Below are 10457 nucleotides of genomic sequence, written 5' to 3'. Positions count from 1 at the left end.
ACACCACATAATTTCAATGGTGGCTCACACCTTTAACTTTGGCACTCAGGTGGCAGAGGCAGGTGGGTCTTTTGTGAGTTTGAGGCCAGCCTGGTCTACAGAGCAATTCCAGGACAGCCAGGGATACACAGAGAGACCCCCGTCTTGAAAAACAAACAAAAAAACCTGTCATTCTTGCAAAAGTATTTTGTTAGTTTGCTGTGTATGATCCTTGGTTAGGCCCCGGGAAAGCGGTGGGGAGGCGAAAGCACATGGTTCTTGATTCTATGCATATAGTTCTTTATAGCATAGTGATTTATTTTCTTATTTGTTGTTTGTATCTGTCTAACTTTTTTCTCTCTCTCTCTCTTTTAGTATCCTCTTATATATGGGCTGATTCTCATCCCCTGCTGGAGTTCACTAGTTTGCCTAAGTAGAGTCTACATGGGAATGCATTCCATCCTGGTAAGGATAACAGGGCGTCCTTACATGTGTGTGTGTGTGTGTGTGTGTGTGTGTGTGTGTACCTATAAAATATGAAAATATAAACTATAAAATAAAAATATGTTTTTCCTGACATTGGCAGAAACTTTTAGAAACTTAAGTCAAATGATTAGTATGACCTATTGTCAATACAAAGGAACACACGAGCCAAGCTTAAGCAGCCTGGCAGCTTTTTTTGGTAAAAAGATGTGCTGAAACCAAGCCAGCTAGCAAGCTCACTTGGTTTTTACTTTGCTGTAGGTGGTGTCTTCTCTTTCCCTCTGGATGGGGCACAATCTTGGCCTTTCTGGATGGGCTAGTCTTAAAGAGCATGAAGAAAATGGAGGAAGGGGTCAGCCCCTCCAGGCAGACAAGTTCCAGGAATGGGGGAAGGGTTTGTGTGAACAAGGATTTTACTAAGTGTGGGAGATTAAAAGATTTACATAAAAGTTTTACAAGGTAAGGGAGATTTAGTGGAGTATTAGCTCCTGAAAAGCAAACTACCTCTGATAGACTCAAAGAGAGCCCAGAAGGGGAAAAATCTAATCTTCCTCCTTTGTAGAACTATCATGGAAATGATTTGTGGCCTGCTAGTGCCTCAGCCTTGAGTTGTACTTTCCCTCCAGTGCTGGGAGCGTCCAGGAGCCTCAGGAATGCTGTGGCCTTTGGTTGGATGCCTCTCTCCTCTCTTGCCTGCTTCCCTGTCTCTGCAGATGTTCCTCACAACCTTTCCCACATTTTCCTTCTCCTTTTCTAGAGTGGCCAGGTACCTCTTCCCCCATTTACCCTAAACTGGAATGGCCTCTTGCCTTTTTGTCATCCCACAATGGACTGTGGTTTCCTTAGATAAAATGTGCCTTGTCTCTCAGCCATCAGCATCTCACAAGATGCCCTAGGGATTTATTGCCTATTAGCTTAGAAATGATAAAAAAAAAATAGATATATATAGATGGCAAAATGTGAATTAATTTATGAAATCCTAATAATTTTCCCTGATTGTTGTTGTTCTTTTCTTCTTCCCCCTGATCCCCTCCTCTTCTTCAGTATTTTTAGAATGTCCTTTTTACCTACCACTCTAGTTGGCAATGTGAATCTGGGAGAACTAAGCCTAAAAATGAGGCAGACTAAAGTCTCACATAATAGCTAACAGTTTATACCCTGAGGGCTAAGAAAGGACACCTGTGTAACATTCTCAGGGGTTCAAGCTGTATATAATCACAAGGAAACGCTTCACAGGGCAAAATCAAGTTTTTCCTCAGAGGCACAGGACTAGCAGCAGCTGAGGTAGGCTCACGCCTGCCCTGCACCTGGGAGGCGCACGTTCCATGAACGAGTCTGAGTTCTGAAGAAACTGAGGTCACAAGACGATTGTTTTCTTGGCGTTTTCTCAGGAGCACTCAGGATTCTCATGTGACTCCATTCTTGGACTGTGCATTCTTGGTTGTTCTACATGTAGAACATGGCGTGAGCTGACTTTGTGGCTGTGGGAATATTGGCATTGCTCTCACCTCTCCTTCCTCTTTTGTTCTCAGACCATACATTTCTTACATGATATCTAACATTACCAAACTCTGCTGCTTATAACGCTCTGTGCCTTGTGATTCCTTCTCACCTCTACGGTTAGTGGTGTCACTTCTAAAAGGTTTCCGGACGGATACACTGTTTGGTTGTTGTTTGAGTGAGGTTTTGTTTGGTTTAGGTCTCACTATGTAGTCCTGGTTGGCCTCAAGCTCGAAGAGATCCTGCCTCTGCTTCCCTAGCGCTGGGATTACATGGTAGCTACACTATTTTTAATCTTACTCTTTGTGTCCTGGACATGCAAGGCAAGTGCTCCACCAGCTGAACATATCTCCAGCCCTGGATGTACAATTTTTTAGTGAAGAAATAAAAGTGAATTGCTAATTTTTTTTTTTTTAGGAAAAATGTACTTTTATCTCTTGAGTTTATTATTCCAAGAGGAGTAAGAATCTGATTGTTGAATATGTGATCTCAAAAACACTGTTCTAGAGGGAAAAAAGAAAGAAAGAAAAGAAAGAAAGAAAGGAAAGCTAAGCATATGCCTTTAATCCCAGTACTCAAGAAGTAGAGACAGGAAGATCTCTGTGAATTTGAGGCCATCTAGGTCTGTATTCTGAGTTACAGCCAGGGTTGCATAATGAAAAACAAGAAGAACCCAAATGTTTAGCTATCGATTGGATATTTCCGCTGAATTCACTTTACTCTTTCTATACTAGATTGCATCCATTCTTGAGTCACCTGGAGTAAAAATAATATTGACATTAGTTTTATTTTTTAAGATTTATTTTTATGTTGAAAAGGTGTATGTGTGCATATGACTGCAGGACTTGCAGAGACCAGAGATATCAGATCCCTGGAACAGAAGTTACGAGTGACCACCTTAACATGGGCTAAGAAACAAACTTGAGTCCTCTGCAAGAACAGTACATTCTCTTAACTGCTGAGCCATCTCTCTAGCCCTGACGCACTACTTTTCAATTTGTGAATGGGCAGGCTTGATTGTTTATGTATTTGGTTTTACGTTATTTTGCTTTTATTTATTTCAAATGATTTTATTTATTTTATTACCAAGGATTAAAACAAGGGACCTCACATGTATCTAGACTACCTGTATGCCAAGACTTTTTGATACAGCATCTTAGCCAGGTTGCCCACACTGACCTTGAACTCCTATAACCACAACAGGCAATCCTCCTACCTTAGCTTACTTAGTCCACCCAAGTAGTTGGAACTATTTTCCTGTACTACCATGCCAGGGAACCCTAGTTGTTTATTCAATGCAAATCTGCTTCCAAAGAATATGTGATTTGTCTTATTAAAAATAGCTACAAGGTAGGCCTAGTAGATGGCTCAGTGGTTAAGAGCACTTACTCCTCCTACAGAGAACCAGTGTGCAGTTCCCAGCACCTGTGTAACCACTCACCGCTGTCTGTAACTCCAGTTCCACAAGGTCTTTTGCCCCCTAGTGGTCTCCAAGGGTTCCTACCTGAGTGCAGTGCACATGGACTCTGACACTCTCTCACTCTTTCTCTCTCTCTCACTCTTGAGCGCTCGCATGCGTGCGCACACGCGCACACACACACACATACACACACAATATAAATAAGAGTAGTTACAAGGGCCAGCAAGATGGCTCAGTAGGTAAAGCCTCTAAAGTTGTGTGCTACCACACCTGGCAATTTTCCTTTTCAAAGTAACACCTGGTACAACTTTCAAGTATTACAAATAATAATTCTGTGCAATGACTATCATTACTAGTCAATAATATATTGCTTGTTTGTGTTTCAGCATTGATATTTTTTTGTTTTTGACACAAGGTACCATGTACCTAGACTGGTTTTGAACCTGTGGTGCTTCTACCTCTGCCTTCTGAGTGCTGGAATCATATTATGTGTATTATGAGTCTGATATTTCCTCAGTTTGTGCTTTTGATATCTTTTAGTATGTAAAATAATCACTTGTGTTTTGAATTATTTTTTAAAACATAGTGGGTATCTTCACTGTTAAGTATGAAACTAGGGTGGGCGATAGGTCGAGTGGACCCCACAGACCCCTCACGGATACTCAGATACAACACTGAATACGTTGTTATCTCTATTAGCATTGAGAACACTCTAATGGTGTACTAGAAATAACATATAAGGACTACTTCAGTATCACTTGACATACTTGGTTATTTTGGTTTGTTTGTTTGTTTTAAAGATCTATTTATTATTATAAATCAGTATACTGTAGCTGACTTCAGATACACCAGAAGAGAGCATCATATTTCATTACAGGAGGTTGTGAGCCACCATGTGGTTGCTGGGATTTGAACTCAGGACCTTCAGAGGAGCAGTTAGTGCTCTTACCTGCTAAGCCATATCAGCAGCCCCTGGTTATTTGTTTTTTATATGTGCTTTCCTACTTGTTTTTCCTAGTCCCCAGAAAAATAAAGATTACTATATCTGTTTTTTTTTTTTTTTTCGGTCATTACCAAACATAGCTTTCAAAAAAAATTTTTTTTTCCAAAACAAAGTTTCTGTGTATAGCCCTGGGTGCCCTTGAACTCACTCTGTAGACCAGGCTGGCTTTGAATTCACAGAGATGTGCCAGCTTCTGTTTGTGAGTGCTGGGACTAAAGGCATGAGCCACCACTGCCCGGCCAAAATTCAATTTCTTAAAACACATTTTTTTTTTTTTTTGGTAAAGGATTATTTGTGTGTTTGGAGGTGCTGAGAACCCAACCCAGGCCTTCTGGAAGCTGCAAGAGCTCGACTTGACCACTGAGCCACCTCTCCAGCCCTCTGTTTGTTTCTTTTAAAGCTGCTTTTTTGATACAGGGTCTTGCTGTGGTCCTCTGATGGTCTAGAATTCTCTACGTGGTCTAAAGTGGCCTCCAACTCACAGTTCTTAAAAAAAGGAAGCCATTAGAAGACATAGATTTTTAATGCTAACATAACTATCTAAAACTGAAATATCTATGTTTTCTTGCTAATATTGTTATTTCCAGTTTCCCCCCAAAACATAAACTTCATGACAACATGCATCATTTCTTTGAGTAATAAATACAATGTTTCTTCTCCACCCCCACCCGCACCCCCGCACCCCCTGTACCCCCACAGACACGGTTTCTCTGTGTAGCCCTGGCTGTCCTGGAACTCACTCTGTAGACCAGGCTGGTCTCGAACTCAGAAATCCACCTGCCTCTGCCTCCCAAGTGCTGGGATTAAAGGCGTGTGCCACCACCGCCCAGCTCACAATGTTTCTTCTGCATGTCAACATCACAGTAGCAAACATATTGTTCAGAACCTGACTAAATTTACATACATTATATACATAGTTAATGAAAGAATAGAAAAATAAAGTCTTTTATTAATAAATCTTTTTTATTGGCCAGGCTGTGGTGGTGCACACTTTTAATCCCAGCACTCACAAGGCGGAGGCCAGTGGATCTCTGAGTTTGAGACCTCAGAGATCTGAGACCGGAGACTCTGGTCTACAGAGTGAGTTCCAGGACAGCCAGGACTACATAACGAAAACTTATTTCAAAAAGCCAAATAAATAAATAAATAAATAGATAAATAAATAAATTCCCTTTTATAATTAAAATGTTTTTTAAGGATTTATTCTTTCTTTCTCTCTCTCTCTCTCTCTCTCTCTCTTTCTTTCTCCCTTTCTTCCTTTCTTCCTTTCTTTCTTTCTTTCTTTCTTTCTTTCTTTCTTTCTTTCTTTCTTTCTTTCTTTCTTTCCTATAAGTACACTGTAGCTGTCTTCAGACTCCCAGAAGAGGGCATCAGATCTCATTATGGGTTGTTGCTGAGATTTGAATTCAGGACCTTTGGAAGAGCAGTCAGTGCTCTTAACCGCTGAGCCATCTCACGAGCCCTAAAACAAGTTTTGATGCAATATATTTTTTTAACATTTTATTTTGTTTTGGTTTTTTTAGACAGGGTTTTGTGTAACCCTGGAACCTCTGATTTTCCTGCCTCTACTTCCCCAGTGCTGGGATTATAGGGGTCCAACAATACGCCTCGTTTTTGCAGTGCGGGAATCAAACCTAGGCTTCATACATACCAGGCAAACTCTTCACCCACCAGCCCAAGTTCCAGTATGACGGTATGGTCGGTTTGCAAAGCTTAAAGTTAAACACCAAAAATAGTACTACACTGGGGCTAGAGAGATGGCTCAGCGGTTAAGAGCATTGACTGCTCTTCCAAAGGTCCTGAGTTCAAATCCCAGCAACCACATGGTGGCTCACAACCATCTGTAATGAGATCTGATGCCCTCTTCTGGTGTGTCTGAATTACAGTGTACTTACATATAAATAAATCTTAAAAAAAAAATAGCACTACACTAATTGTACTTTTTATCCTTTCTAGGACGTCATTGCTGGATTCTTGTATACCATTTTAATCTTAATTATCTTCTACCCATTGGTGGACCTGATTGACAACTTCAACCAAACTTACAAATATGCCCCACTCATCATCATCGGGCTTCACTTAATTTTGGGCATCTTCTCTTTCACCCTTGACACCTGGAGCACATCCCGAGGAGACACAGCTGAGATTCTGGGAAGTGGTGCTGGGATTGCATGTGGCTCACACACTGCTTATAACCTGGGTCTCTCCTTAGACCCTTCTCTGCACACATTACCCTTAGCTATCCCCCCTCTTACTGTAACTCTGTTTGGAAAAGCCATATTACGAGTTGTCCTAGGAATGATACTTGTACTGTTCATAAGAGATATCATGAAGAAGATCACCATTCCTCTAGCCTGTAAACTCTTTGGTATTCCGTGTCATGACATTCGCCAAGCAAGGCAGCACATGGAGGTGGAGCTGCCCTACCGGTATATTACCTATGGGACAGTTGGTTTCTCCATCACGTTTTTGATCCCTTACATATTTTCCTTTATTGGTGTCTCTTGATGGAGGAACAATATTTGTTATAAGAAAGGAGGCTAGCAGCTATATCTAAAGCTATTCTCTAGGTAAAACTTGGATCAGAGGCTTCTGCAAGAATTTAACTTAAAGAAGTAAATTCTGCAGCCAGTGCATTCTCTCATTGCACACCAGATGTTGTTGTAGGTGGGCCGAGCTCTCTCAGTGCTGAGAAATGGCGCGCCCATTTAGAATGTTCACAAAATGTTTGGAGAGTTCTGTGCTGTTACAAATTGTAGTTATATATAACATATATTAAGGTACACGGTGTGCAAATGTGTGTCTAGTATATATTATATATACAGTTATTTACCTAAGAACAGTGGGGTGTATTGAAAAATCAATAACAATATGCAGTTGTGCCCTGGTTTTTGGAATTAATGCAGGCATGTTGTTATTAACAAATAGGCTTAATGTTTCTTTCCTATGGGAGCCATTTCCTAGTTGAATTGGTAAGTACCAGACAGAAATCCATATGCTACCACACACTGATTTACTGCCTCTTCCTACACTGCCATCTCCCTTCATGCTACCCATGATGTTGAACATGAGAGGCATTTCTAATGGACCAAGTTTTGGGGGAAATTTGCTGTTTTGGATTTCTTTCTTTCTTAAAGTTCTGTACACTGTGTTGAATGTATTTTTTTTTCCTCAACCGTTTTGGTCATACCAATTCAGGTACTGAATTTTATTGCTTGCTAACTGTGCCTTTCTTTTCCTGAATTAAGAGACGCCATGTATACTGTGATGTAAAAGTGACACTCTTAAGCCACATCATCAGGCAAATGTTTTTAAAATATATATCAAACTAACAGAATTAGAAGTAAATGGCCCATAACTCTTCAGTCATTTTTATTTTAAGAAAGAAACGTGGAATTGCTAAGTTTTCTCACTAATTTATTGGAAGGCTAAATGAATAAGTATTTCCATTTTTGTAAGTATTTTTCTGTACGTTGCAAGTTACAGGAACAGTATATATCTATGTACATCGTCTTGATTGTATATAGTACAAGTAAATATTTCCAGGGAGTGGAAATGTAACTGGAATTTATAGATGAGACAAATGTATACCCTTTCTATGTGCACAAGCCATTTTTCTAAATTATTTGAAAAGGATTGGATTTCCCACTGTTACCTTTTAATACCCCACTCTTTAGCAACCTAAGGTAGATTATAAAACCCAAATGTGACGTATCGGTAGCTCAGATTCTATTATTTTCCCAACTAATTTTTACAGTGGAAAATTTGAGTATAGTATTAGGCTATTTTTTTTCCTGTCTGTGCCTTTATATTTTGAAGTGTGATTGCAACTAGGTTAACATTACATTTATTTGTGGTATGAGCTTTTTGTAAAGAAGAGAATTAATTTTCCATATGAATGAACATCAGGGGTCGAGGTGACAATTTTAGTGCAATAATCTCTGATTATTTAGAAGGAAAATGTTTCTATTTTGGACAACGAAAGTATTTGAGCTCATATTTTTTTATAATTATGATTGAAAGCTTAGGGGCCTGGTAGTTTTTACCCAAACAGAATCTGATCAACTTTAAGCAAGTAAATTTGGACCCTTTGGCCACTGGGAGAAGAAAGCAGGGTGCTTGGAAAAGAATCGGTACGCAGGGAGCTTGGACGCTGCAGAGAGTGGGGATCCTTCAACAGATGTGCTCAGTGAATTGAGCTATACAAAGGGTCCCCCACTTTGGGTCTGTTATCCTATTAATTTTTGTGTGTTGCTTAAAAAGAATTAGAAAATATTCTATTTCTTTGTGTTTGTTTTTGTTTGATGACAGTTCTATGCTAAATGTATTTTAAAATAAAAGCCAAGATCAATACCGAAAGGATCTTTCTTCTTTCTTCTGTTTGCCTGTTGTGCACATGTCTGGTTTTTTGGGGGGGGAGGGGTTGTGTTTGAGACAGGGTTTCTCTGTGTAGCCCTGGCTGTCCTGTAATCCAGGCTGGCCAGGAACTCACAGAGATCAGCCTGCCTCTCCCTCCTGAGTGCTAGGATTAAAGGTGTATACCACCACTTTGAGGTGCACTGAACAAATTCTTAAGAGTCATACTTTGCCTTAAATTTATGATCCATTATATTTCGAGGCAGGGTCTCATGTATCCCAGGCTGGCCTGAGCTCCTGCTCCTCCTTTTTCTCCTTGTCAAGCACTGGACCACAGGCCACACCCGCATTCTTGACTTTGCTCTGCTATTAAGCCTGCAGGAACTCTACAATCTTATGTGGAAACAAGCAGAGGACAAACTCAAAGAGAAATCAGAGATATTCAAAACATGTTTGAGGAAGTAAACCTTAATTTCATAGTTCATCTTCAGTTGGCCTTCCCCTGCCTCTTCCAAATATAGAATTCTGCCTCCAGCATCTGCATCACATGTCCTGTGAGTGCAAACTGCTTTATGCAGAGCTTCATGGTGCTGTGGCTTACACCCCCAACAGCCTGAAGAGTCATAGCTGTGCCCCTCACCATTTCAGTCGCTGCATTTTGCACAGATGTTTAGAAAGCTGACTCCTGGTTACAGCCAGGGACAAACACGAGAGCTAATCTGATTGTTTTTTAATGTACCTCTACAGTTTTCTTTAAGAAAATGATTTTAAGTCTTGTATGGCTTTGACATTTTATTTTATTTGTTTACTTTGAGACAAGGTCTCTCAGACCTGGCTCTCTTGGAACTCACTATGTGGACAGGCTGGCCTGACCTCACAGAGATCACTCTGCCTGTTCCTACACCCCGAGTGCTGGGATTTAAAGGCATGTACCACTATGCCTGGCCTTTGCTGTTTTTTTAAAAAACATATCAGTGGTTTGTCTGTGCACTTCTGTGTGCTTAGTGGCTATGGAGGCCAGAAGGTGTCAGGTGTCCTGGAGGAGTTTTAGGTGCTTGTGAGCTGCTTTGTTGGTTCTGGGAATTGAACTTGAGTCTTCTGCTAAAACAGCAAGTGCTCTTAGCTACTGAGTCATCTTTCTAGACAAAATTTATTAATGACTTCTAAAATTTAGTATGTTTCTTAGATAATCTTAGATGATTGCCCTTACCTGTAATCCCAGCAACCAGGAAGTGGAGGCAGGAGAATAAGGAACTTGAGTTCTTGAACACATAAAGTGGAAAGCCAGCTTTGGGCTCCATAAAACCCCATCTCAAAAAACAACAGATAGGACTGGGTAAGAGGTCAGTGGCAGACCATTTGCTTGGATGCATAAGGCCCTGGGGTTCAGTCCTAATATTTAAAAAAATGAACCAAAAATAAACAATTCATTATCTTTCCTGTGATGTTACCTCTCTGGGGGGAAAAGGTGCATGTTCATTTATTCCTGCTGTCTCTGGGATACAACAGCTATTCAATGGATATATTGTGTTCAATGGATTGACTATGCAGTCGTTAGATAAGCTTCAGTAAGTGCATTTGTGTACACACATGCAAGTGGTAGTGGGGGATGTTTGTAGCATTCTGCAGATTCTCAAAAGATTTGATAAAAGTTTAAAATTGCTTTTTAGCATTTTATTCTTTGTTTTGTTTGTTGGAGGTTTTTTGCTGTTTTTT

General features: G+C 40.2%; 1 protein-coding gene across 1 annotated transcript in view; it reads left to right on the top strand.

Moving 5' to 3' along the window:
• Sgpp1 (sphingosine-1-phosphate phosphatase 1) overlaps positions 1 to 8632 on the top strand; it is a 20032-nt gene extending 11400 nt beyond the window's left edge. Inside the window, exons 2-3 of the mRNA XM_031356475.1 lie at positions 355 to 444; positions 6342 to 8632. Coding sequence (XP_031212335.1) covers positions 355 to 444; positions 6342 to 6893 — 642 coding nt within the window. The 3' untranslated portion in view covers positions 6894 to 8632. The remainder of the gene's footprint in view (positions 1 to 354; positions 445 to 6341) is intronic.
• Positions 8633 to 10457: the final 1825 nt, after the last annotated feature.

This window comes from Mastomys coucha, unplaced genomic scaffold (genome assembly GCF_008632895.1).
Source record: "Mastomys coucha isolate ucsf_1 unplaced genomic scaffold, UCSF_Mcou_1 pScaffold6, whole genome shotgun sequence".
Taxonomy (NCBI): Eukaryota; Metazoa; Chordata; class Mammalia; order Rodentia; family Muridae; genus Mastomys; species Mastomys coucha.
The sequence above is the reverse complement of the archived record's forward strand: the minus strand, read 5'-3'. Positions and strand labels throughout refer to the sequence as shown.